Source organism: Festucalex cinctus, chromosome 3 (genome assembly GCF_051991245.1).
Source record: "Festucalex cinctus isolate MCC-2025b chromosome 3, RoL_Fcin_1.0, whole genome shotgun sequence".
NCBI classification, from domain to species: Eukaryota; Metazoa; Chordata; class Actinopteri; order Syngnathiformes; family Syngnathidae; genus Festucalex; species Festucalex cinctus.
In genome coordinates this window covers 33,010,819-33,038,145 of record NC_135413.1, presented here as the reverse complement: position 1 = coordinate 33,038,145, position 27,327 = coordinate 33,010,819, and the positions used below count along the sequence as shown (strand labels likewise).

Below are 27,327 nucleotides of genomic sequence, written 5' to 3'. Positions count from 1 at the left end.
TTTCTAGCCTGCCATTATTATTATTATTATTATTATTATTAGTTATTTTTATTATTGTTTATTTATTATTTATTTTATTTTTATTTATTATATTATTATTATTATGATTATCGTGGATTTGAAACACAGAAGAGCCAAAACATGGCTTGTGAAAATTAAACTGCACTAAAAATATACATATATATATATAGCCACCAGGGGGTGCTACAACTGCACAAATGGAAATCTACCCGACATTTTTTATTTATTTATTTTTTACAGAAGTGCTGCTTTTAATATTGTGACGTGATGACGATGATATATTGTAGCCGTTTTAATATCGCGACATCATGATCTTGCCATTATCGTTACATCCCTTCTGCAAATAAATGCATCTCAAACAAACTCCAGTGCTCATTTATGATTATATTAATTGACAAAAATGAAAACTAAGGGGTAGTTTTATAATCAGATGTAGTTTCATTTCATTTATTTATTTATGTATTTATTTTTCATCGTTATTATCTGTAGTTACCGGAAAATGCAGCCATCCATTAACCTGCATGTTCAATTTGAGTTTGAGTTTTCAATAACCATAATAAGCTTTAGTGTGTGTGTGTGTGTGCGTGTGCGTGTTTGGGATCACTTTCCCCATCTGTGTGCGCGCGGCACAATGGCCGCCATTGACATGCAAATGAGCATCTGCGCACGCTCGCCCCCGAAGAATAGAGCGAGCCCGGGGAAGCGCTTTGTGTGCGCGCGCGCTTGCGAGAGAGAGAGTCGACTTTGAGCTTCTGGCTCCCGTCGGATGCGTCGTCGTCGTCGGGTTACTCGGTCGGGCCGACGTCGTGCGACAAACGGGAAACCCTTGAGCACCCCCGGTGGGCCAAAAACAGAACGACAACAACAACATCAGGCCATCGTGTCAACATAACAAGCTGGTTCATAATAATAATAATAATAATAATATGATAAGCAGCAAAATCCAGACGTTTTTATCCATCTCCGGGGACGGCCATTTTGCCACTTGTTGTCGACTGAAAATGACATCACAGTTGCTCAATCACGGCACACCTTTTTTAACGTGATCATGTTAAAAATATATATGCAGTATATAAAACTGATCACATTTGGATTTTTGTCTTTCGACTGTCGACAAAGACAAAAGACAAAAACAACAAAACCTTGTCTTCAAAGTGTTCACCGATTCCAATCCAAACCGCTAAAAGCTGCTAAACCTCCAAACGTTTGCGAACGTGACGTCTTTTTCTTGAGGAGACGCGTCAAGACTTGCGCTTTTTATCGTTTTTTGTTTTTTTCTAGTTGGTGCGTTGATGTGCGTTCGGGCAGGTCGCAGTGAGTCACGAGCACTCGGCTGGCGTGAATCAACGTCTGCTTGTGTTCTTTTCTTTTTTTTGTGGGTCGCTAGTACGGTTGTTTGTTGAGTGCGTCGGCGTGGCCCGGGGCGGCGCATGTTCCAACACAACTGCAGCAAAAAAAAAAAAAAAAAGAACTCACTTAATAGCTTTTTTTGTTATTGTTGTCCCGGGCAAACATTGCCGTTGGCAAGCAGGTTGTATTTAGGGTGCGTTCAAGACATCTGACAAGTTGAGAAGCTCAAAAATGAAGAACATGAAACTTCATGATTCACTTACAAGTAAAAGAAAACAGCAGAACATCGACGGAGCAAACAAATGAGAAGATGATGATTTAAACGGAACATCTCTGGTGAAAGTGGAACCTTATGAATAACAACAGAACCTCGATGAAATGAAAAAGAAGTCCCGTGACGCAAAACGGGACAACCATGACCCAATTAGAACATCTATGGACCAAAATAGAACCAAATAGAAGCTCTGAAGGAAAAATAGCGATTCCATAATTCCAAGAGAACCTGTATGACCCAAATAGAACCTCTCTGGTGAAACCTGAACCTCTATGAACCAAAATAGAACCTTGACGAACCGAACCAGAACCCCATGTGGTCAAAACAGAGCGGCGACAATGATTCAATTAGACAAAGCAGAACTTACGTGACCAAAGAAAACACCACAACAAGGCAAAAACAGAACCACTATGAAGCAAAATAGAACCTTCATATTTTGAGCAGTCAACCAAAACAGACTCACTGAGAACCAAACAAATTGTCTATGAACCAAAATATGGTCAAAGCAGAACCTCTATGAACCAAAATAGGTTCTTCATGATCCAAAATAAACCGCTATGAATAACAACAGAACCTCAATAAACCCAACCGGAACTTCAGAACATCTGTGATCCAAATAGAACCTCTATAATTCAAACTGGACCTCTTTCATCAAAGCAGAACCTCCAAGAACCAAACAGTACCACTATGAGCGGAAGCGGAACTTTATTATCATCCATAGTCGGCTGGGCTAAAAATTCCCGATGACCCACAAGCTGCATAGAAAATAGCGGATGATAACTCATTAGCATGGATGCTAACATTTTCCATCATTTGTTGCCAGGCGAGCTCAGAGGAGGACAACGCCAACTTTGCCACCATCATCGACGCCATCAACAGCGTCAGCAGATACGGTACCACGGATCGCTCTTCTTAAAAAAACTAAAACTAAAAATCTCATCATCACTCCTCATGATCCAAATGTCGTCATGCAGGTAAGAGCGCCCCGGTGTCGCCCTTCACGCCGCGGACGCTCCTGCCCAACTCCACTGACAAGTACTTCATCTACAACGGCTCGCTGACTACGCCGCCCTGCAGCGAGACCGTCGAGTGGATCGTCTTCAAGAACACCGTCTGCATCTCGCCAGATCAGGTGAGAGCCGCCATGCTAGGCTAACTAGCTAGGAGTGACGAGCCGCCATGCTAAGCTGACTAGCTAGCTAGGAGTGAAGAGCCGCCATGCTAAGCTAGCTAGCTAGGAGTGAAGCGCCGACATGCTAAGCTGACTAGCTAGCTAGGAGTGACGAGCCGCCATGCTAAGCTGACTAGCTAGCTAGGAGTGAAGAGCCGCCATGCTAAGCTAGCTAGCTAGGAGTGAAGCGCCGACATGCTAAGCTGACTAGCTAGCTAGGAGTGAAGAGCCGCCATGCTTAGCTAACTAGCTAGGAGTGAAGAGCCAACATGCTCAGCTAACTAGGAGTGAAGAACTGCCATGCTAAGCTAATTCCTCCAGTACAAGCTTTCCGAGTAAGAGGTGGAACTTTAAATGAATTCAAAATTCACACACTCATTTGGACACCTCTAATCTATTGGTAAAGAAATTTGATGTGTGTCCTGTTTGTGCATGTTTGAATCCCCACGTGAAATACAGTAACGCTAAACTTGCGCAACGGCCGCATTCGAGGTTCTTACTTTTCCCCTCCAAAAGCTCCGTAGTCGACATGTCTCGGCCGGTCGGCATTCCGCCCTGAGTCGGAGTATTAAACCATTAACTACATGACATAACAGGACTTCTTCATCATCATCATCATTAAGATGTTGCGAAAACAAGCAGCAGTCCAACATTTGATGTGTTGTTTGTTCCCGAGTCAAGCGACAAGACGGGAACGAGCCCGTGCGCTCACCTGCTGGTCCCCTGATGTCCGTTGTGTGTTTGCGTGTCGTTGTTGTCTAGCTGGAGGTGTTCTGCGAGGTGATGACCATGCAGCAGGCGGGTTACGTGATGCTGATGGACTACCTGCAGAACAACTACAGAGAACAACAGCGCAACTTCATGGGCCAGGTCTTCTCCTCCTACACCGGCACCGAGGAGCTGCTCACGCCGGGTACGCCGTGCGTGGGACCAACCGACCGTCCCAAACGCAACAGCCACGATCCAAATACTACTGACGCAACAGAACCTTCATGAACCAAACACCACATACAAACACTAGAACGGAACTAAATGAGGCCCTCTGTGAGCCAACAAGAATCTCCTGGACCCAAATAGAACCTTAAATACAGCACCCTGTTGTACAAACAGAACCTTCAGAACCTCTCTTGTCAAAGCAGAATCTCTATGAACTCAAACGGAACAATCTATGAACCAACATAAAACCACAATAACCCCAAAAGAACCTCCATTATTTAAGTAGAACCTCTCTGGCCCAAATAGAATCTCCAAGGAGCACAGACAGAACATCAATAACGTAAATAGAACTTTCTGTGAGACAAACAGAACCTCCTATATGACCTAAACAGAACCTCATCACCCATATAGAACCTCTCGTGTCAAAGAGAACCTCCATGAACCAAAATAAACCACAATAACCCCAAAAGAACCTCCGTTATTCAAATAGAACCTCCAAGAGGCCCACACAGAACCTCAATAACCTAAGCAGAACTTACTGCGAGACAAACAGAACCTCGCGACCTATATAGAACTGCTATTGTCCAAGCAGAACCTCTTTGACACAAAAAGAACCTCAATGGTTCAAATAGAACATCTCTTGCCCAAACAGAATCCCCATGACTCAAATAGAACCTCGTTAAGCGGAATGGCAACTTGTGACACAAAAAGAACCCACTACAACCCCAAACAGAACCTCTATGACACAAATGGAACCCCCGTGATTCAAACTGAACCCACATAATGATATGAACTAAACAGAACCTCCACAAACCAAACTAGAACCTCCACAATCCAAACCGCTTCTCTAGCTAGACGCCCGATTTAAAAGCTCTCCTGACCCAAAGAGAACCTTAGCAAACCAAAGAACGTCTTATGAGGCCAAATAGAAAGTTTGGTGAAACAAAAGCAGAACCTGCCGTGACCCAATTGGAAGCTGGCTGACCCAAATGGAGGACAAAGAGGAAGTTGCGTGACCAAACATCGACGTTTCCTGCTGGTTCTGCTCGCTCGATCATTTCTAATTAGCCAAATCGACCCGCATGACACACAAAAACGCACAATCAATTGTCGTTAGTGGCACCGGTGGACGAGACGATGGTGAGGAGGAACAAAGTACTAATACTTAGTTACTGCTCTTGCCGGATTTTTCATTCATCCATTGAAATGATTTCTTTCTTTTTTTTTCAATGACTTTTTTTAGGACCTGCAAATGTGACATGTCGTTTTTTTGTTTTGTTTGAATGCAATTGGTTACTTCATATAAGAGGAAAACTTGTGTCACTCTGCCCTCTAGTGGTTGTAGGTGGACACACTTGGTAGAGAGATGTTTTTTGTTCCCCCCCCAAGGCTGATGCCAATACTGATGATCAGTAGTCAAGGAGACAATAACCGATATTTCAAGCTGATATTAATTTGCAATAAAAGAAAAAATATTAGTGGCAGAATTAAAAAAAAAAGAAAAAAAAAGCCAATATTAATTTGTAGTAAAAGAAAAAGTATTTGCGAGAGAATTTAAAAAAAAAGAAAAAGAAAAAAGAAGCTAATAATCATTTTCAGTAAAAGAAAAAAAAATTTGTGCCAGAATAAGAAAGCAAAAAAACTATTCAGTTTCACTAAAAGAAAAAATATTAGCGGCAGAATTTTAAAATAATAATAATAATAAAAAAGCCAATATTCATTTGCAGTAAAAGAAAAATATTTGCGGCAGAATAATAATAATAATAAAAAAAATCTTTTCATTTTAAACATATAAAGAATTGATATCTGTGTTTAAAAATTCTAACTTTTCTAAAAAATTCTCGGGCCATCAGCAGGTGTGAAGTGAAACTAAGTAAGTAAATAATTTTCTAAAGTTTTCTACTGTAAATAAAAAAAAATTCTAAATTTCAAGAATTTCTTAATTTTATAAAAAATTAAAGTAAAAAGTGTAGGGAGTTCTAGTGTCAGCATCATTTTTTATAGAATGGAAATTTAAAAAAAAAATCCACAAATGAAAAGTTCCCTGTTTGCATGCGAATGTATCTCATTTGGGGTTTTGGGGTTTTATGTATGGTCCGAGTATCCATCAAGTGTACTGCAATACGAGTAAGGTGCAAAATTGTTGACGGGCGTCCGTCGCCGATGTTTGTCTCAGCGTGCAGCTCGGAGCCGGAGAAGGCGGAGGTGACGGCCTACAACGCCAGCAGTCTGCTGGTCACGTGGGAGCGGCCGCGGGCCGTCTACGACTCCGCCATCGAGAGGTACTCGGTCAGCTACAAGATGGCCGACGCGCAGGACGCCGCAGCCGCCGAGTATCTGACCGACGGAGACCAGGATGTGGTGAGCTCCGCGTGGCGCAAAAATGCATTCTGGAATAATAACGGCACTGGGATTATGGAAAGGGAACAAAAAAAAAAAATAATCTGCCACCACCATAGTTTTTTAATCAGCAAAAAGAAGTTTCATAAATTTCTTCTTCTTCTTATTATTGTTTATGTAGTTTTAAATTTATTTATTTCATTTATGTATTTATAATACATGTTATTATTTTTATTATTATTATTATTATTTATTATTATTTGATAAGTTTTATAAAAAAAAATAAAAAAGCCATTATAGTGAGTTTTAATTAGCAACAAGAAGTTTTATAAATTTATTATTATTATTTATTTTTTATTTATTGAATTTATTTATTTATAATATATTATTCATTGTATTTATTTATTTAATTTTTATTTATTATTTTATAAGCTTTATAAAAAAAATAAAAAACAAAAATATGAGCCACTAATCTTTATTTAGTTTTATTTAGCTGTCAGAAGTTTTATACATTTATTATTATTATTTACATTATTTATCTATTTAGAATATATTAATTAATTTTTTTTATTGTATTTATTTTATTATTATTATTTTATAATTTTATTATAAATATAATTAAAGTTCTATAAAAATAAAAAGATAAAAAATGAGCCACTATAGTCGGTTTCACTTAGCAACAAGTTTCGAAATTTATTATTATTTATTTTTAAATTTATTTTAATTATATTATTTACTGACTTCATTCTTTATTTGATTTACTTTCTTATTAATTTAATTAATTTATTTACTTTCTTATTTTGCCGGTCATTTCCAGACGTCCTTGCCCCGCCTGCCTGCGGAATTCTTTTGAAAAAAAGCCTGTTTTACTTATCAATGTCAAATTTGCTACACGTCCACTTTTGATGGCCATCTTGGTTTAATTTCCCGCCTTCCTTCAAAGACAAACTTGCGCAGGAAATGACCACCTTTTTGTGCTCAATTGCTAAAACGTTTCACGAGCGCACGTGTGGCTGCAGATTTTGTGGCGTGAACTGACCATGAGATCCCGCCCCCTCCCCCCTCAGGGTGCCATCCTGGACGATCTGCTGGCCAACGCCAGCTACGTGGTCCGGGTGGTGGCGGTGTGCGCCAACGGCCTTTACGGACGCGTCAGCGACCCCTTGACCTTCACCGTGCCCGCCGACGGCCCCGGTAAGAAGAGCCAGCTCGCCGTTGTCACGCTCGCCGCACGACGGCAGAAGGGTTGATCGACGTTTAAACACGCGCTTGCATCCATTTTGTGACAACGCCGCTACCTTGACTTACCAATTGAATTACGACTCGTATGACAAATCACGTTTCCTCTTTGAAATGCACGCAAATGTCATGAATCTGTTGCAGAATGCCCAAAAAACAAAAATGGAACTCATGATATCCAATGCAAAAAATACAAAGAAAGAAATAAAATTCACGCAATAGCACCACCTAGGCATGCAGTACCCATCATTTATTTTCGATAGATGGTATACTGTATTCACTGATCATAATTGCCATGGATACATTTGTAATGTACAGTCAGAGGTGGGATTCGAACCCGCGACCTTACTGGACAATGCATCTTACCAAGTGCCCCACTGAGCTGGTAATGATGGTCAGTTGCATGTCTGGAAGTGGGCGTGGAAAGTGGGACTTAGGAAAAAGTTCAATGTCAGTCCCATGGAAAAGGAAAAAAAGTGTGGAGAATTTAAAAAAAAAAGAACAACATTCCCACAACTAGACTAAGTGCAATTTCTGGAGAAATTGCGTGGGAATGCTGAAAGCTGAATGCTAAGATTTGAATGCATGTGGAATGCTTATGAAGCAAACTTCTATGTCTGGAAGTGGGCGTGGAAAGTGGGACTGAGAAAAAGTTCAATGTCAGTCCCATTGAAAATGAATGAGGAAAAGTTGATATTTAACATTAAATTGTGCGAATACTATAAGTACTGTGAAATCAGACAAAATATTCCCAAGATGGTGTGAATTTTTGAAGCAAGTTGAAATTTGAACGTTATATCAGAACGCACGGAACCACACTGCCCCCAAGTGGCCAAATCAGGTACAACATGAAGAGTGAACCAGCACTGGGTAAGCTCGCTTACCCGATTTGGGTTCCTCGTTTGGAGCAAATCGTTTTAAGAGTGTCAAAAAAAAAAAAAAAGTAATATTTTGTGTTTTGTGTCCATGAAAGAATTTGAAGAGTGTCGAGCGCTAATTAAGTCAAGGTAGCCGCGTCGTTAAGCTGTCCCGTGCTTCAGTGTCGCTCATCTGATCATACGTGATTGTTTTTTTTTTTTTTTTTTTCTCGTTCTTTTCATCCCTTCAGCCCAACTTTCGTTCTCAATGTTGAATTTTTTTGTTTCGACGCTCGTCTTCTTTTTTGTCCTGACGACTTTTTCTCTTGTTCTTCTTCATCCTCCTCCGAGATGCTTCTTGTCGTCGTCGTCACCGCCGCCATCTTTTTTTTCTTGTGCTGCTCACAGTAAGACCGATGTTAGCTTGTGGCTTCATCTGTAACACACGTGGTTGAATTAAAACAGTAACACAAGCGCTTGAATGCATCTTATGGAATATTATTATTGCAATATGAATTTCACAGCCCAGACCAACAGGGGGCGGCATAATAATACACACAGATCATTTCAATCTGACACAAACTAAATAAAAACACTTTGTTACGTAGTATCAATCTATTTTTTTTATTTTATTTTATTTTTTTTACATTTAATTAATTGTATTTTATTTTATTTTATTGAAGTGACTATAATTCCAATTGCAGAAATTGTTGCTTGCCTTTCCAAACGGTCAATATGATTTTTATTTTTATTTTTTTTTAGCTAAACAAAGAAAAGTAAACAAAAGCGACCTTGCCAATGACCTTGAATATGATTTTGTCATATTTTTTGACAATTTTTTGACATGTTTTTTTTTTTTAGAATGTTTTCGAAGGACCCCCTTATAATCTTGATGCAAAATAAAAATAACTACCATAGTGTAAGCCCCCGATTTAATTGTTGTGAAAAATGTTATGATAATAAAGTTGTTGTTGTTTTGTTTTTGTTTTTCTCAAGAAAATGTCATAACCTTTAAAATCAACAACAAAGTAGTTTGGCGCTATAAAAATCTTACGACGCTCAAGTTCCGATTTCCCCAAGAGAAATTATCATGTGAAAAGTTAAATAATGTCACATTTTAACAAGTTAATTCCAAAAAGAAAGTAAATTTATTTGCCTAACATTAGGAGTTTTATTTTAATTTTATTATTTTATATTTATATTTTATTTTATATTTGTATTTAAGATACATATAAAATAATAATTTATAAAATTTAAAATATTACACATTTTATTATTCTTTTGTTTTGGAGAAATATGGCTTTATTATTATTTTTTTTTTTTAAAAAGGACACTATTCTACAAAAAAAGAGAAAAAAATAATATCTTTTGGGGGGGGGGGGGGGTGATATCTTAATTTCTGTTAAAAAATATAATTTTTGTTAAAAAAAAAAAAAAAAAAAAAGACTATGCCAGAATGTCATATTTATGTGATTATACATAACAATTACACCTGACCTTTTAATTTGCTCAAAATTATTATTATTATTATTATTATTGATGCCCAATTCCAATAACGAAGGATTGCACTTTTTTAAAATGATATGACATATCAACTTCTTGCAGATGCTTTTGCGGCCCTTAAAGTTACGACTCCATCAGAAGCACAGATTTAGATGCATGACGTGTTATTTAATTTAATGTAATTTTCCCCCCCCCATTGCTAAACTTGTAAACGTTACTTCATGCTTCACAAACCAGTTGCAACCGTGCCCACGTAACAGGTAAGAAGCAAGCTCCGCCCCTTCAAGCCCACCGGCCGCATTTGCAGGAAACGCCTTTTTTTTCCGTTTTTTTTTGCTGCGTTTGTTTTCCGCCTGGGTGGTGTCAGACGGGCGGAGTTCAAACGTGAGCGCGGCCCGTTGAGGAGGACCGAGCGCCAATCGATTTACTGCAAATGCGCTTTGGTTTTTTCACTCCCGTGTTTGGCCAATCCCGGCATGATGATGTTGTTTTCCTTTCTGCTTTTTATAGCACGAAAAATGTCTCAGCGTCCCTTCGTCACTTTCCTGCTACTCGCATTGAAATGGAAAGTTTTTATTTTCACACAATTCCGCTCACTTTTATTTTTGTGTGTTTGTTTGTGTGTGTCTTTGTGATTGTCAGTCCCCCAAAATGGTCGTCATCCGCAAAAGTTGAGTGAAGGCAACTCCAGTTTTGTTTTGTTTTCTTGTCAAAGTTTATTCCTGCCACATTTCTATGTTGTTTGAACGTTCTGCAAAGTCATTTGAACGTATTGATAAAGTTGTTTGAACTTTTTGGTCAAGTCGTTTGAACGTCTTCTTAAAGTTGTTAAAAAAAAAAAAATAACGTACTGCAAATTTGTTTAAAACGTCTTGATATAAAATCTTTTGAACATTTTGATAAAGTCGTTCGAACGTCTTGAACAAGCCATTCGAACGTACTGCAAATTCATTCAAATGTAATATAATGAAATAAAATTGCTTGAACTTTTTGGTCAAGTCGTTTGAACGTCTTCCTAAAGTTGTTTTTAAAAAAAAAAAAAAAAGGACTGCATCTTTTGTTTAAAACGTATTAAAGTCTTTTGAACATTTTGATAAAAGTCGTTCAAACGTCTTGAACAAGCCGTTGGAACGTACTGAAAATTCATTCAAATGTTTTGGTAGAATTTCTTAAGATTTTCGGTCAAGTTGTTTTTGAACGTTTTTAGTAAAAGTTAAAATTTTTTGGTCAAATCGTATGGAAGTTTTTCTAATGTCCTTAAAAACAAAAACAAAAACATACTGCAAATGTGTTCAAACGTCTTGATAAAGTCTGTCGAACATTTTGGTTGAGTCGTTAGAACATCCGGAACAACTCGTTTGAAGGCTTTAAAGTCGGTGAAACTTATTGGTAAAAATGTAGGATAAATGGTCAAAGATCTTTTTTCCCATAATGCCGCGGGGGTATTGACTTGCAAATACGCAATTGTAGCATTCGCTGGTCACGTTATCGTGAAAAAGTGAAAATGCATTCAAACGACTTTACCACAACGTTCAAACGACATCATCCAGTCAAAACTAGTTTATTCCCAACTGGCAATTCCACAATGACGCACTTTTTTTGGATTGAAAGAGAAAAAAAAAAAAATCTTTAGTCGCCAACAAGAGTCGAGTTTGCAAAATTGGATTTTTGCGGATGTCGTTCTTCGCGTTTCCCTTTCACCTCCAAAATGCTCTCATCACTTTCTTTCCCGCCTCATGACAAATTCATTCATTTGAACTCAATAATAGTCTTTTTTGTTTGTTTGTTTGTTTCAACTCATTTTGTCCCCACGTGTGCTCTTGTTGCAGGAAATAGTCTGATCCCCGATTCGAATCCATTTGATTATGAGGTAAGAAATGTTTGCTTATTTATTGAATTCATCTTACCGTACCTGCAAATGGCCGATTTTGATTGCAAATGCCAAAGCAAAAATATGCAGAGTCCAATTTTGGAAAATGCTAATTGAGTGTAAAAACCTGCAGACTCGGGTTCATTAGTGGAAACCAGCGTTCAAAGTAAACATGGTGAAGCAGCATTTAGAAGTTCCACTGCACAAAAATCGAATAAGTCAGATGGAAATGTTTTTCAATCCACGTTTGAAACTTTGCTTTTCCCCCCCATTAAGCATTTTTAGAATGGATTTTCTCAAAATCGGGCCCTTGTGCTGTAAACTCCCTTCGTCATTTTGCACTATAGAAATAAACCTGCAGTGCCTTGCCTTGAAATGTGAAATCTACTTTACTGATTATAAACCCTGAACGGGAATTTTTGGTCATTAAATTGACCAAATATATAAAATCCAAGTGAATTTATATCATGCTAATGTAAAAAAAAATAAAAAAATGTTCCCTTCCCTTCCCAACTACTGACTATGATTTCTTGCCACTAGGAGGAGACCTCCCCACCGGATCCATCGTTAAACGAATCTGTGCAAGAGGAAGATTACGATCAAGCGTGGATTACGACAAAAGCGCCCGCAAGCTCGACTTGGGGACCACATCGCCGTCCGCCGCAGCAAGACGTCGCGGCCCCCGAGACACAGTCAACTACCGTTGCCGCAAGCTCTTCCCAGCGTACTTCCTCCAGTCGGCCACCGGGGGCCTCCACGACTCCTCTGTACGCAAACGCACGAGACCGCCAGGGCGGAGTCGAGCCAAAGTCCTCGGAAAACACGAAAGCGGACCTGAACTTGACATTGACGACAGTAAGCAGTTCTTGGATGAACGGCGGGATAGGCTTACCCTTAAACCACACCACCACCACCACCGCAACTTCAGCCACAAGCAAGACCGTGACCAGACCGGTCACCACAACCATGAAAACGACCGAGCCTACTAACAAGACGGCCATGAACGGGGATACAGCACTGGCTGCAGACGCGAGCAGAAATGAGACGACAACCGCCACCCGGCCAATGAGCAAGACCACCACCATCAAAAAGACAATGGAACTCACCCCATATTCTACCGCAAATAAGACCGTGACTACGAGTAAGACGACTTCAAACATGACTAAGACAATGGCCACAACTGCATACACGACCACAAAAAACACCACGGCCACGAACCCGCCAACAAACAAAACCACTAGCATGACCAGACCAGTGACCAATACAATGAATAGAACAACGGGAATGACGACAAGTCCAACTGCAAACAAGACCATGACCAGGCCAATGAACAAAACCACAACCATGACCCCGCCTACAAACAAAACCACGAGCGTGACCAGTCCGTTGGCCAATTCCACAAACAAGACCACAACCATGAAGACGACGATGGAACTGACGACAAACTCAACCGCAAACAAGACAACAACCAGGACCCTGCCAACTAACAAAACCGCGACAATGACCGGGCCGTTGAACAAGACTACAACCATGAACCCAGCAACAAACAAAAACACAACCGTGACCAGGCCGTTGACCACTACCACAAACAAGACCACAACCATGAATACGACGAAGGAAATGACGACAAACCCTCTGACCACACCAACGAACAAAAATGCAACCATGAATACCAAGATCGCAACCATGACCACGAACAAGACCACAACCATCAATACGACGATGGTGTCTACAAATACAACCTCAAACAAGATGGTGACGTCAAACCAGCCAATGAACAAAACCCCAACCGAGACCGAAACAATGAACAAGACTCTAACCATGACCAAAACCAAGACTCCGACCACGAACCTGACCCATCTTAGCGACCATTCCATTACGCCATCATCCGTCCACACCGACCCGTACGAAGGTCCAACCATACCCGAAACGGACTATGAAAATGGACTCCCTGATGAAGCTGGGGTCCCGATCCAGGATGGGCCCCGGGGGAAATCTCCTCCACGAGGGCCTACAACCCCCAGCATACCTCATTTTCCAACCACAAGGACTTGGGTGTGGCGGAGCGGCGTTGTTTTGCAGACCACGCCGCCGTTCTCAAAGGGTGAGCGTCTGTCTGTCCTCCCCCCTCCTTCCTCCCCCTCTTCCCTTCTGTATGATGTCACGGCGCCCCACCCCAGCTCCTGGCCTGCCCCCTCAGCCCGCTTGCATGAGCTGACCCCTTCCTCCTCACTGGACTCCGCCCTGCTGCCTGGCCCAATCCCTGCTTCTCCCCAGCCTCACCATGCCCCCTCGTTTGCCGACGACTTGGTGTCTTTCTCTTCGGGTGACCGCGGCGAGGTGGCGGAATTGGGGGCATCCCTTCCAGAGGTCTCCCTGTCCCTTAGCCCCACCCTTGGTCCCGGCCATCATGCCGGCACCGCCCCGCTTCCTCGCCACCACCACCCCGCTTTTCGTCCCGCTCTCTCTTTTGCTGACAACTTGGCGTCTTTCTCTTCGGGTGAGCCGGTCGAGGTGTCGGAATGGGGCGTGTCCCTCTCCGAGGTGTCGGCGTCGCTCAGCCCCACCTTGCGGCCGTCGGTTCTCTTCACTCGCGACTTCCCGCTCTCTGCTGCCACTCCGGGTCTAACGCCGTCGTTCTCGAACGAAGTTGAGGTCTTGGGCTACGGGACAGGAAGTACACCTGACTCCTTCCTGCCTGAGGTTGGCGATGGCGGCTTCTCGGACGCCATATGCGGTTGCTCCCTTGAGCCCTCGGTGTCCTGGCCCCACGCCTCACCCCGCGTCCCCCTCGGGGCCACAACCTCGGGTGTTGGTTTGGATCTCTTTGCCAGTTCTTCGGGTGTCCTTGTCGGTTCTTTTTCTGGGGCGGCTTCCGGTGGCCTGGTGGTTTTGCTCTCGCCCTCCTCGCCAACGTCCCCCTCACCGCCGGCCACTCACAGTGCGCCGGCCCTTACTGTTGCAGCGAGCGCATCCGAGCACGCGTCGTCGCCATCGCTCGCTTCCGTCCTCACGACGCCCGCCACCGCAGACGCCAGTAACGGCGCCTCGGGGTCTGACGTGGATCAGGAGTGGGACGGCGTCCAGGTGTCGGCCTCGGGGGAGGGTACCCTTCTTCGATCCACCGGTCCCCCTTCCGCCACTTTGGAGTCCGGACAGACACCCGTGGACTTGGACGACCACTCCTCGGTGTTCTATTTTGACAGCGGGAGCGGGAGCACTACCGGGTCCGGGCGACCCGCGGTCCCCTCGCCCTCCCCCAGAGAGGAGGGCGGCTCGGGTCCCGCCGAGAACCTTTACGACAACGACGCCTCCTCGGACTTCAGCATTCCCGAGCCGACGCAGCGGGACTGGGAAAAAGAGGAGGAGGAGCCAGTGGCAGGTAACCACGCCCACGTCGGCGGGAGAAATCGGGGAGTCGGTCGTACCCGGGACCGCTGACGTCACGCCGCCGGCCGCCAGTCAGTCGTCATGCATGTGAAAGATCTTTGGCAGACTTGTTGTAGTAGCAGAAAACCACCACTAGACTAGAATCACACATACCAGCAAAAGATAAGATATAACCGTAGTTAAGCATTGTAACTCTCAGAAATGAATAATATATTATAAACCAAATCCATAGGCTTTAGCCTGATTCAGTCAATTTTTAATTTTTAGACATTGTAAGTTCTAATTTGCAAGTTTAAAATCAGGTTTGAAGCATCCAGAAAAATCCAGTTTGCCAGGCACGCTGTCATCTTCATCATCTTCATCATTTTCATCATCTTCATCATCATCTTGTCCTTGACTTGTTGATTTTCTCATTCAAACTTCTTCTCTTGGAGTCCCCATCTTTCATATATTTTTTTTTTTTGCCGTCGCCGTCGTGCCCTCTCACACTTTTTGACACCTTTTTGCCGTAACTTGTCTCCTCTGGACGTCCGACGACATCTCCAAACCTTTCGTTTAGCATTTTGGTCTCGTTGAAGCGCGTCGGCGCGGTTCTGCCGTAACGACGGCGGGTGTGTGTGTGTGTGTTTGTGCGTGTGCGCGCAGACGTGAGCGACAGCAGCCACGAGTCTCGCGTGGGCTCCATCGGGGACGGCGAGAGGAAAGCGCTGGTCCCGCTCGCCGTCATCTCCACGCTCACCGCACTCGGACTCGTCGTCCTCATCGGCATCCTCATCTACTGGAGGTCAGTGCTACCAATTTAGACTTTGACAATTCCTAAACGGTTACAATTAGCAACAAGGAATTTGGAAGGCGCGTCTACCATGAGGAGACCCACAACAAAATCTTAAGAACCCATCCTGAAAAGACACAGGAAGTCGGCCATGTTGGTTTGAAACAACGGTTTTAGGAATCCTTTTCCGTTTTCCTTACCGCTTGAAATTCTTGAAAAAATTCAGCCCCTCTAAACTGTTTCACTTAGCAACGTGGAATTTGGTAGGCACGTTTATCATGAGGAGACCCACAAAAAAGTCTCAAGAACCCATCACTGAAAATACACAGGAAGTCGGCCATGTTGGTTTGAAATGATGGTGTTAGTAAACCTTTTCCAGTTTCTTTACCCGCTCAAATTCTTTAAAAATTTCAGCCCCCCTAAACAGTTTCACTTAGCTACATGGAATTTGGTAGGTGCGTCTATCAGGAGGAGACCCACAAAAAGTCTCAAGAAGCCATCCCTGAAAAGACACAAGAAGTCGGCCATGTTGGTTTGAATTGCCGGTTTTAGGAATCCTTTTTATGTTTTCCTACCCCCTGAAATTATTTTAAAAAAATTCAGCCCTCCTAAACAGTTTCACATAGAAACGTGACATTTGGTAGGCATGTCCGTCATAAGAAGACCCACAAAAAAGTCTCAAGAAGCCATCATTGAAAATACACAGAAAGTCGGCCATGTTGGTTTGAAATGATGGTTTGAGTAATCCTTTTCCGGTTTCTTTACCCACTGAAATGATTGAAAAAAAAATTCAGCCCTCCTAAACAGTTTCACATAGAAACGTGACATTTGGTAGGCATGTCCGTCATAAGAAGACCTACAAAAAAGTCTCAAGAAGCCATCCCTGAAAAGACACAGGAAGTCGGCCATGTTGTAAAGTTTGCGAACTTTTGTCCCCCAGGTTGTGTTTCCAGACGGCGCATTTCTACGTGGACGAAAGCTCCTCCCCCCGCGTCGCCGACACCAGCGCGTTCGCATCCGGTAATCTCGCCGGCAATTCCCCCGCCAAAATAAAAGTCCTCCAAAAAGATATTTCACTTCCGGTTTGCCTTCCAGACGAAAAAGCCGCACTTCCTGTCCAAGATTTCGTCCGACACGTCGCCGAGCTTCACCGAAGCGACGGATTTCAGCGCAAGTTTCAGGTGCCGAAAAACTATTTTTTTTTTTTTGCTTTTTCTGTATCTAAGGTGCACGAGTGCGTGCGTGCACATCTGCATGCTGCCCAGATGTGTTGTGCTTTTGTTCATCGTGCGTGTCGCTTGAAAACGGCCTCCAGTCATTTTGATGCTTCAATTGAAAATTGCGCTAGCTTGACCCAAATTTCCGGAAGAAAAAAAAAATCTGATTTTTCAAATATAGTTTCTAAAAAAAAAAAAAAAGTACAGAAGTTGTATGGTTTCAAGTCATATTTCAGACAAAAAAAACTATTTCATGAAAAAAAAAACATGACATTTATGATTTAAAAAGTTACAGTAGTTGCAATTCCTCTCCAATAACTGTTGCATATTTCCAATTTTTATAGTATATTTTAAGGGAAAATGTATATGTTCAGAAGAGGAGTTTATTTGCCAAAAATTAGAATAGCTCTGCAAAATGAATCGTGTATTTCTGTACGTTGTGTACATATTTTTTTTAAAAGTTGTATAACTCCATAAAAGCCATGCATTTCAGTTTGTATCCCTAAAATGAGATATTTCTGAAAATATTTGAATATACTGTATACACATTTTATTTTAGTTTATATTTTGATGCAATTTTTTGTTTTCAAAATAGAAAAAAAATTCAGTAAATGGGAGCATTTCTGTAAGTCATCCCTAAAAAGAAAAAAATGCAAAAAAAAAAAAAAGTTTCTGTATGTTTCTGAAAAAGTCCATTTTCAGAAAAAAAATTGATGTATGCTGCTGAAAAAAAAAATGTTTTAGGAATAAAAGAAAAGAATTAGATCTCAAACCAAAAAAATAAATAAGTGCAAAAAAAAGAAATGTAATTTTGTTAAAAGTTTTGCTATATGTAAAAAAAAACCATTTTTAAACATACAACAATTTTCCCTCGTGCTCTTTTCTTGTGTCAAGTTTTGCAAAAATATTTGCTGCTTGGCCGTCGGCTCCAAAATGTTCCAAGGTGGCGTAAGGTGGAAAGTGTGCTCATGTCGTGGCGAGCAGGCGTGTCCGTTTGCGTGCGCTGACGTTCATCTTTGCTTTTTGTCCGCCTGCGTCTCGTCCTCGTCCGTCCTCACCTCAACGTCGGTTGTCCTCCTTGTGTTGTCATGGAAACGCCCCGCCCCCCCTGCTCCCCGTCTTCTTCCTCGTCCCGCCTAGCTGCTGAAAGAGAGTTACGAGGTAAGACGCCCCCTCCTGGCGACCGTTTGCATGCGCGTGTGTGCATGCGTGTGTGCCGCCATCTTGTTTGTCTGGATTTTTATTTTTATTTTTTTTGTTACATTATAAAATGGAATGACGTGTTCAATAAGCAGCCTCGCCTTCTGAAACAAAGATTTTAGCTTACATATAATTTTTTTTTTTAATTTTTTTTTACTTTTTACAAAAACAATGCTGGCTTTTTTGTATACTTCTTTATCTGAAATAGTTTTGAAAATATGTTGTATATACTTCAAGCTTTGAGCATTTTGATATGTAACAGTAACGTTTACTTGTGGAATTGAATTTGTTTTTTTTCATGTGCGTGCGTGCGTGCGTGCACGGAAGGAGGTGCAAGCGTGCACGTCGGACGCGGCGATGACCTCGGAGACGTCCAACCATCCCGACAACAGGAGCAAGAACCGATACAGCAACATCCTCGCTTGTCAGTTGGACCACACACTTTTCATGTTTCTTCTTCTTGGTTTTTTGATTTCATTTTCAATGAATTTGGAATGAAATGACACATTGCCACTCTGCCCTGATACACGGACAGCTTTTCTTCGCAAATTTAATTACTTATTCATTCATTTAATTTCATTTTGAATTCAGTTAAATGTGGTAATTACAAAAACATTCTATGGATTATGCTAAAAAGCTCACAGAGAAACTTTTTTTTTTTTACTTTAAGTGCATATAAATAAAAAAAATATATATATATTAATATAAAATATTAAAAATATATATATATTTTTAAAAAGGTTCAGGCTTTTTTTAATAAAATCAAAGGAATTTTAATTCAATTAAATGACATGAAATTTAAAATGAACTTAAATAAATGGGACTTCAATATATATATATTAAAAGTTCCATAAAAGACATGCATTTGAATACTGGATGCACATTTTTTTTTGTTTTAAAATAGGGGAAAAAATCAGTAAATGGGAGAATTTCTGTAGTTGACATGGCAATCCTTTTTTTTTTTTTTTTTGTAATTAATTTAAAAATAAAATTCAAAACTCTCCTATAAAATGAAAAGAAAAGTCAACTTCAAAAACGAGATTTCTGCTGTCCAGAAGATTGTGCCAGTTACCATAGCAACAAGCACTTTCGTCCATCAAATTTGACAATCAAAAGTTTGAGATATTCTTTTTTTTTTTTCTTCTTATGTTGAGGCATTTTTATTTGATTTCATTTTTTTTGTCCGTTTCAGTCGATCACAGTCGAGTGCGACTGTCGACAACCGACAAGGACGGATGCGGTGGCGATTACATCAACGCCAACTTCGTGGACGTACGTGCGACGCTCGACCACATTTTTGTGTTCACTTTGGTCTCGTCGTGCGCTTCACATTTGCCATCGTTTTACTCGGTTGGGTTGGTCGTCTAGTTGGGTAAAGGTCGGTCAGTCTTGTCGGTAGGTCAGAAGGTCACCAGGTAGTTGGTTAGTTGTTGGTAGTTACTTGTTGCGTTAGTCTGTTTGTGAATCTGTTGCTTGTAAGCAGGTTGGCTGTGTTAGTTGATCAATAAGGTCATTGGTGAGTTGGTTAGTAGGTCAGACAGTTAGTTCATCAGTATGGCAATGTGAAACAGTTAGTCAGTCATTGAGTCGAGCTATTAGTTAGACAGTTGGTTATTACGTTAATTAGCTCACCTAGTGAGTTAGTTGGTTCTCGAGTTGTTGAGTTGGTCTGCTCGTAAATCAGTTAGTCGTAAGCAGGTTGGCTGTTAGTCGATCAATAGGGTCATTGGTGAGTTAGTCACTGGTTTGTTAGTCAGTGAGTCACACTATTATTTAGTCATTAGGATAGTTAGCTGTTAGTTGCGTTCATCTGTGACGGATAATCAGTAAGTTAGCCAGTCAGTTAGTTGACTCAGTTAAGTCAGAAGTTGGTCAATCAGTCATTTGAGTTTAAACTTCAGTTTCAGTCAGTCATTGAGTTGGTTAATCAGTAAGCTAGTTGGTTGGTACTCAATCAGGTAATTATTTCGCATTTTTAAATTTATTTATTAGTTGATTGCTTGGCCACTAAGTTTATTAGTATGTTTTTCATTCAGTAGTTAGTAGTTAATAAATCAGTAAGTTAGTTCTGTTCTGTTAGACAGTAAGCTATTGAGTTGGTTAAGCACTAAGTTAGTTGGTACTAAATCAGGTAATTATTTTGCATTTTTCAATGAATTAGCTAGTCAGTAAGTTAGTGAGTCGGTTGAGGAGTCGCCGGGCCAAATGTTTTGCAAGTTTTCCGTCGCAGGGCTACAAGATGCGCGACGCGTACATCGCGGCTCAGGGTCCGCTCAAGTCCAGCACGGACGACTTCTGGCGGATGATCTGGCAGCACAACGTCGGCGTCATCGTGATGATCACCAACCTGCTGGAGAACGGACGCGTGAGTGGCCGCCACTTTACCACGTCGGACTCCAGGGCGCGTTGGGACCACCTGACAAACGCCAAAAGGCTTCAGACTCCACTTGCGAGTTCAAGATTCGGGACTTGAACCCACTTAAGACATGTTGACTCGACAGACTTGGTTGCAGATCAATTAACAACAAAACATTCATTTGCTACCGCTCACAAGTTGACTTTACTAGTTGAGACGAAAAAAGGATCAGACTTGAGACTTGAAGATTAAGACTTGACTAGTTGAAGGTTCATAGTTAAGAATGACTTGAAGGTTAAGACTTGGGACTTGCTTGAGACTAAAAGTGAAGGCTTGAGATTTGAACATTAAGATTTGCTTGAGAGTTGAAAGTTCAAACTTGACGTTCAAACTTGTGAATTGATATTTACTTGACACTTGAAGGTTGGGATATGAGATTTACTTAAAACACTTCAAGAAGACTTGAGTCTAAAAGGTTAAGATGAGATTTAGTTGAGATTTGAACATTGACTTGCTTGAGATTGAGAACTTTTTTTCCCTCTACTTTAGACTTGATTAAGACTTGAGATGGACTTAAGACTTGAAGGTTAAGACTTGAGAATAAAATTAAGACTTGAGATTTAAACATGAAGATTTTCTTGAGACTTAAAAGTTAAAACTTGACATTTAAACTTGTGACTTGAGATTTACTTGACATCAGAAGGTTAGAACATGAGATTTACTTCACACTTTAAGAACACTTGAGACTAAAAGGTTAAGATGAGATTTACTTGAGATTTGAACATTGACTTGCTTGAGATTGAGAACCTTTTTTTCCCCTCTACTTTGGACTTGAAGATTAAGACTTAAGATGGACTTGATACTTGAGTGTTAAGACTTGAAACTAAAATTTAGACTTGAGATTTATTTGATATTTGAACACTAAGATTTGCTTGAGACTTGAAAGTTAAAACTTTGCGTTTACTTTCGATTTGCGACTTGATATTTACTTGACATCTGAAGGTTAGGACGTGAGATTTACTTACCACTTTAAGAAGAAAGACTTGAGACTAAAAGGCTAAGATGAGATTTGCTTGAGATTGAACATTAAGACTCGAGATTTGCTTGAGACTTGAAATTGAAACCTTGACTTGGACCATCCTCGCCGCCAACAGGAAGTGATCGCGTGTTGTTGTTGTTTTGTGCCGTTCCTCAGAGGAAGTGCGAGCAGTACTGGCCCACTGACACGTGTGAGGACTACGGTGGCCTGCTGGTGGCGCTCAAGAGCGTCCACGAGCTGGCCCACTACACCGAGCGGACCTTCACTGTCACCAGCACGCAAGTGAAAAAGGTCCGTGCGGCCGCTTTATCTTTTTTTTTTTTTCTTTTTTTTTTTGACGGGTCGCCGTCCGTCTGTCTGCAGGGTTCTCAGAGGAGGCGGGGCCAGGAGCGAGTGGTCACGCAGTACCACTACACGCAGTGGCCCGACATGGGCGTGCCCGACCACGCCCTGCCGCTGCTCGGCTTCATACGCCAGTCGTCACGCGCCAGGACGGCAAATATGGGCCCGGTGGTGGTGCACTGCAGGTTTGTCACTTTGGACTTGGGAATTCCGACCGACTCCTTCGCCACTTCCTGATCGGGATTTTCCCTGTCCTTCCAAAAATGTCCACTAGAGAATCATCGTCTTTGGGAGTTTGGAATGAGTGAATCTCTCCAAATGCAGTCCGGATTCGTTTCGTGGTCCCGAATCGCTACAAAAGGATCTTTAGTGGAATTTTGACTCAGCTAGATCAAAAATAGCCTAAAATTTGAAATACTTTTTGGCCGGTGACTCTTCATTTGATGTTTGGGAACATTCAGTCATTTCCGAGTCAATTATGTCCTCAAATGTCAAATACTTTTCTCTTGAATCTTTTAAGACGAAGTTGAAAGTTAACACAAAAAGGTTCAGACTTGATCGACAATTGTGATTTTTGTGTAGTGGACCTCGATCGTTTCCTAAAATCGCTCTCAAGTGACTCGGGAGTTGGGAACAAAGTTATTTTATTTATAACGAATAAAAACACTAAAACTAAAGTTCAAAAAACAATTTTATTAACAAAATAAAATAAAAAAGAAAACCAATGAAAAGACTAGACTAAAATTCAAAAAAACAATTTCATTCATGAAAAAAAAAAAAAAAAAAAAAAGTAAACTAACGAAAAAAACTAAAATAAAATAAAAAAAACAATTTTGTTAATGAAGTAAAATAAAAACAAAAGCTAATTGAAAAACTCAAATAAAAAAAAACAATTTCTTGAATGAAATAAAATAAAAACGAAAACCAACGAAAAGACTAAAACTAAAATTCCAAAAAACAATATCGTTAATTAAATAAAATTAAAATAAAAAACAATTTTGTGAATTACATAAAATAAACGAAAAAACTACAACTAAAATTAAAAAAACTATTTTGTTCATGAAATAAACTAAAAACAAAAGCTAATGAAAAAACTAAATAAAAAAAAAAAACTATTTCATTAACGTAATGAAATAAAAATGAAATCTCATGAAAAAACATCACGCATCAGAAGACGAGGCTGAAGTTGTGAGCAGTTCTGATTTCTTGATGTCTTTTCTTCAGTCGTTCTTTTGTCATTTGTGTTTGTTTTTGTTTTTGAGAGCTCAGTATTGTTCATTCGGTAATCTTACTGATTCAACATACCGTCATCATTGCGCTTTTTGTGCATTTGCGACCTTAACCGGATGCTTGCGAGAGGGGTGACGTTCCGAAGGTCCGGAGACCAGAGGAAAGATCAAAGTAGAGAAAGACGCTCGTGTCACGTTGACGAACTTCCTGTTTTTGCGCTTAGCGCCGGCGTGGGCCGCACGGGCGCCTACCTGGTGCTGGACAGCATGCTGAGGCAGATGAGACAGGAGGACGCCGTGGACGTGGACGGATTCCTCCGACACGTCCGCACGCAGAGGAACTACCTGGTCCAGACGCAGGTCGCCTTCCAATCTTTCATTTCATCTCTTTTTATTTTCCCCGCCTTCTCATGCCATCTATTCATCTTTGCGTTCTCTCCAAGTAGCAGCGCTTTGCCACATGCAACATGGCGGCCAACATTTCGTGATCTTGTTTGTCGCGAGAGTGAACTCTCGTAACCCCCGTGCAGGAGCAGTACGTGTTCATCCACGACGCTCTGGTGGAGGCCATCTTGTGCGGGGACACGGAGGTGGCGGCCTCGCGGCTGCACGCGTACGTCGAGCGTCTGCTGACGCCGCGGCGCGACGGCGGCGCGACGCTCGACCGACAGCTGCAGGTGAGGCGCCACCTAGTGGAAGAGAATCCAATCCGTCTGCCTGTCGCCGCAACGTCGATAAATGCATTCTTTTCTGCTTTTTCCAATATTTTAGTTGTTATTTCCAAGATTTGCAATAACAAACGAAAAAACAAAAATAAAAATTATAAATAAGTAAATTAATACAGCGCTCTCTCCACAACAAAAGCAAAAATTGTAGATAACATCGATCAATTATTTTTTTTCCCATTATTTTATTTATAATTTTAAAGGTTGTCACTATAAACGAAAAACAAAACAGTACAAAAAGACCTCAAAAATAAATAAATGAGTAAATATATGCAGCCCTCTCTCCACAAAAAAAGTTAAACAAGCAAAAGTATTAGATAAAAACATAATAATAACATAGATAAATGCATTCCTTTTTCCCCCCAATATTTTGTTTATAATTTTCCAAGTTTTTCAATAATCACAAACAATAAAAAAAAAAAAAAAGACCTAAAAAAATAAATAAATAAAAATAAAAATAATAAATGAGTAAATAAATACAGCCCTCTCTCCACAAAAAAAAGTTATTCAGGCAAAAATAGTAGATAATAACATAGATAAATGCATTCTTTTTCCCCAATATTTTATTTATAATTTTCCGTGTTTTTAATAACAAATGAAAAACAAGACAGCACAAAAAAAAGACCTCAAAAATAAAACAAAACAAAAAAAATACAAAATAATAAGTCAGTAAGTAAAGACAAAAAAAATTATATTATTATAAGTAAAAATAGTAGATAAGCATTCTTTTTTTCCCAATATTTTATTTATCATTTTCAAGGTTTTTAATAACAAACAAAAAACAAAACAGTCAAAAAAAAAAAAAAAAAAAAGAGTATGTTTTATTTTTCAGTTAATAATCCTATTCTTATAAAAATTGATGTATTTAATTTGGTATATTTGGGACTAATGTCATGACAAAGTTGTATTTATTAAAAATGATATATATTTTGAGACTAAATCATATTTTTCCCACGAGAAAGATGACAACATTAGAACATGAACTGAACAATAACAATATTTTCTTACAGAATAAAGTTAATGTTACCAATAAAATATTGAAAATATTAGTGTTATTATTATTTATGTTTGAGGAAAGACATTTTTGAAGAAACTGTGACAAAATCATAAAGCCCAAAAGTTGTAATATTACAAGAAGTGGTCATATATATGTGTATGCACACGTTAGCTTGACGTTAGCTTGTGGTTAGCTTGACGTTAGCTTGTGGTTAGCTTGACGTTAGCTTGACGTTAGCTTGTGGTTAGCTTGACGTTAGCTTGTGGTTAGCAGCTGCTGAACGCGGACGCAACGAACGACGACGCGAGCGCCCTTCACGACGACAACCGGCAAAAGAACCGAAGCGGCTCGCTGCTGCCGGGTGAGCTGGCGCCTGTTAGCCTCATGCTAATGCTAATGCTAACTTCCTGCTTCCCGTTTGGCTTGATCTTCTTTTTTGTGTGTTTTTCTTTGCAGCGGAAAGGTCGCGAGTGCGTCTGTCGCCGTGCGCCGGCGAGACGTCCGATTACATCAACGCGTCCTACGTCATGGTAAGGCTTGTTTACTTTTTTTTTTTTTCTTTATACGGCGGCAGTGCTGAGCCATGTGACATCTGCGGCAATTGCGTCAAGACATTCGCATTTCACTCATTGGTGTGTCCTCGCAGGGCTACAGGCATTGCAAGGAGTTCATCGTTACCCAGAATCCTTTGCCAGGCACCGTCAAGGACTTCTGGAGGATGATTTGGGAGCACAACGTGCGCGTCATCGTCTCGCTGCCGGGACCCGCCCCCGCTCAGGTCACATGACCCGCAACGCCACATCCAATTACGACAAACTATTTTTCTGTTTTTTGTAATAATTTGTTCATAAATTATTTTTATATAATATATTATAATGTTTTTTATATATGTATAAATATATTTCATGCCACATCAAATGACTACAAATGTTTTTTGTAAATAAATTTAATCATAACTAATTTATATATAATAATATATTCCTAATTGAATTTGAAATAAAGGATGCGTGTTTCTGTTGCCGTGTCGTCTTGCGCTCAGGATGAGGATGAGGAGGAGGCGGAGCCATGCGTCTTCTGGCCCGGGAAAGGCGAGCCGATCAGCTGCGCGACGCTGACGGTCGCTCAAACGTGCGAGAACGTGATCTGCTTGGCCAACGAGGACACGCTGGCGGTTCACCACTTGACGGTGCAGGCGGCGCACGACGACTTTGTGGCGGAGGTGCGCCTCTACCGCGCCCCCCGCTGGCCCAACCCGGACGGCGCCATCAGCGACACCTTCCTGCTGCTCCGCCTGCTCCGCGACCAGACGGCAGCCAAGGAAGGAGCCGCCGTCATCCTCGACCGGTACGCCGTCCGTCCGTCCGTCCGTCCCAGACACAAAAACAACAAAAACAACAAAGCGTGCTGACGTGTTGTTTTGCCGTGGCAGTGTGGGCGGAGTCACCGCCGGGACCTTCTGCGCGCTCTCGTCTCTGATTGGCCAGCTGGACCACCGGCGGCGGGTCGACGTCTTCCGAGCGGCCAGGATGAGCAACCTCGCCAGGCCCGGAACCTTCCGCACCCGCGTGAGTCAAGCCACGTCATTGCTTCACGCTTTTTCTTTGGCTTGCGGCACATTGACGTTACAGAGATTTTTGCAAACATTTCCCCAAATGTAAAACACATTTTTTGGGGGGGTAACAAATTTCTAATACTAAAAAAAAAAGTGCAAAAACATTGACCTTTTTATTTTTTTTACATTTTTATATAAATGTTTTGAACATAACTCCTGAAAACAAATATGCAAAACTAACATTTTATTATTATTTTTCAAGAGTTTGTCTACTTTAATTTACTATTTATTAATTAATTAATACTTTCATTTTTGTTATGTTTCTAAAAGAAAAATAATTCTTTTTTTTTAAAGTATTTTCACCAAAGAATAGACTTAAAAAGAAAAGGCTTTTCATAAGCAATTGTTTTCATGAAAAATAGTTTTATTTTCTGAATAAAATGTATTAGGAACAAAAAAAACAAAACAAAAAATCTTCATACACGTTTTGAATAAAATATGTACTTTTTTCTCGGCTGTTTTTTATAATATAGAATTTTAAATGTGACTTAAAAAACAAATGTTTTCCTGTATTGCAAAGTAACTTTTAGAAATATTTTTCTTTACCAATAAATAAATAAAAAGAAAATACAAGATGTGTTCGAAATGTGACTTCAAAAATACATTTTGAAAACATTTAACGTTAATTTAAATACTTATTTCATACTCAATTATAATAATATAATAATCAATTATATCATAATTTAAAAACATTTAACTTCTCAAACTTATACGTAGATATTTCAAAGTATTTTTTTTCCAATTGAAAAAAAAAAAAAAAAGCAATGTTTTTCAGCAGACCTACTTTTTTCAAATAAGATTTAAAAACGTTTTTTTTTTAATGCCGTTTGTGTTTACGCTTGAACGTGAATTAGCGGTTAGCTTGATGGCGATTGTTTTTGGTTTGT

The 27,327-nt window shown here is 40.5% G+C and overlaps 1 protein-coding gene across 10 annotated transcripts in view; it reads left to right on the top strand.

The window, feature by feature from the left end:
* The window catches only part of LOC144016546 (receptor-type tyrosine-protein phosphatase gamma-like), a 47,920-nt gene that overhangs the window by 19,300 nt on the left and 1,293 nt on the right, over positions 1–27,327 (top strand). For 2 of the 10 annotated variants that reach the window (XM_077517797.1, XM_077517802.1), the window contains exons 6-27: positions 2,469–2,538; positions 2,620–2,777; positions 3,579–3,729; positions 5,929–6,113; positions 7,160–7,286; positions 11,521–11,561; positions 12,102–14,943; positions 15,597–15,735; positions 16,664–16,904; positions 18,081–18,101; positions 18,468–18,564; positions 19,333–19,412; positions 20,371–20,505; positions 21,692–21,826; positions 21,899–22,062; positions 23,331–23,466; positions 23,637–23,783; positions 25,099–25,189; positions 25,285–25,358; positions 25,475–25,606; positions 25,868–26,172; positions 26,258–26,393. In XM_077517797.1, the coding sequence (XP_077373923.1) occupies positions 2,469–2,538; positions 2,620–2,777; positions 3,579–3,729; positions 5,929–6,113; positions 7,160–7,286; positions 11,521–11,561; positions 12,102–14,943; positions 15,597–15,735; positions 16,664–16,904; positions 18,081–18,101; positions 18,468–18,564; positions 19,333–19,412; positions 20,371–20,505; positions 21,692–21,826; positions 21,899–22,062; positions 23,331–23,466; positions 23,637–23,783; positions 25,099–25,189; positions 25,285–25,358; positions 25,475–25,606; positions 25,868–26,172; positions 26,258–26,393 (5,607 nt within the window). The remainder of the gene's footprint in view (positions 1–2,468; positions 2,539–2,619; positions 2,778–3,578; positions 3,730–5,928; positions 6,114–7,159; positions 7,287–11,520; positions 11,562–12,101; positions 14,944–15,596; positions 15,736–16,663; positions 16,905–18,080; positions 18,102–18,467; positions 18,565–19,332; positions 19,413–20,370; positions 20,506–21,691; positions 21,827–21,898; positions 22,063–23,330; positions 23,467–23,636; positions 23,784–25,098; positions 25,190–25,284; positions 25,359–25,474; positions 25,607–25,867; positions 26,173–26,257; positions 26,394–27,327) is intronic. The other 8 variants (XM_077517806.1, XM_077517804.1, XM_077517803.1 and 5 more) reach the window with 8 other exon arrangements.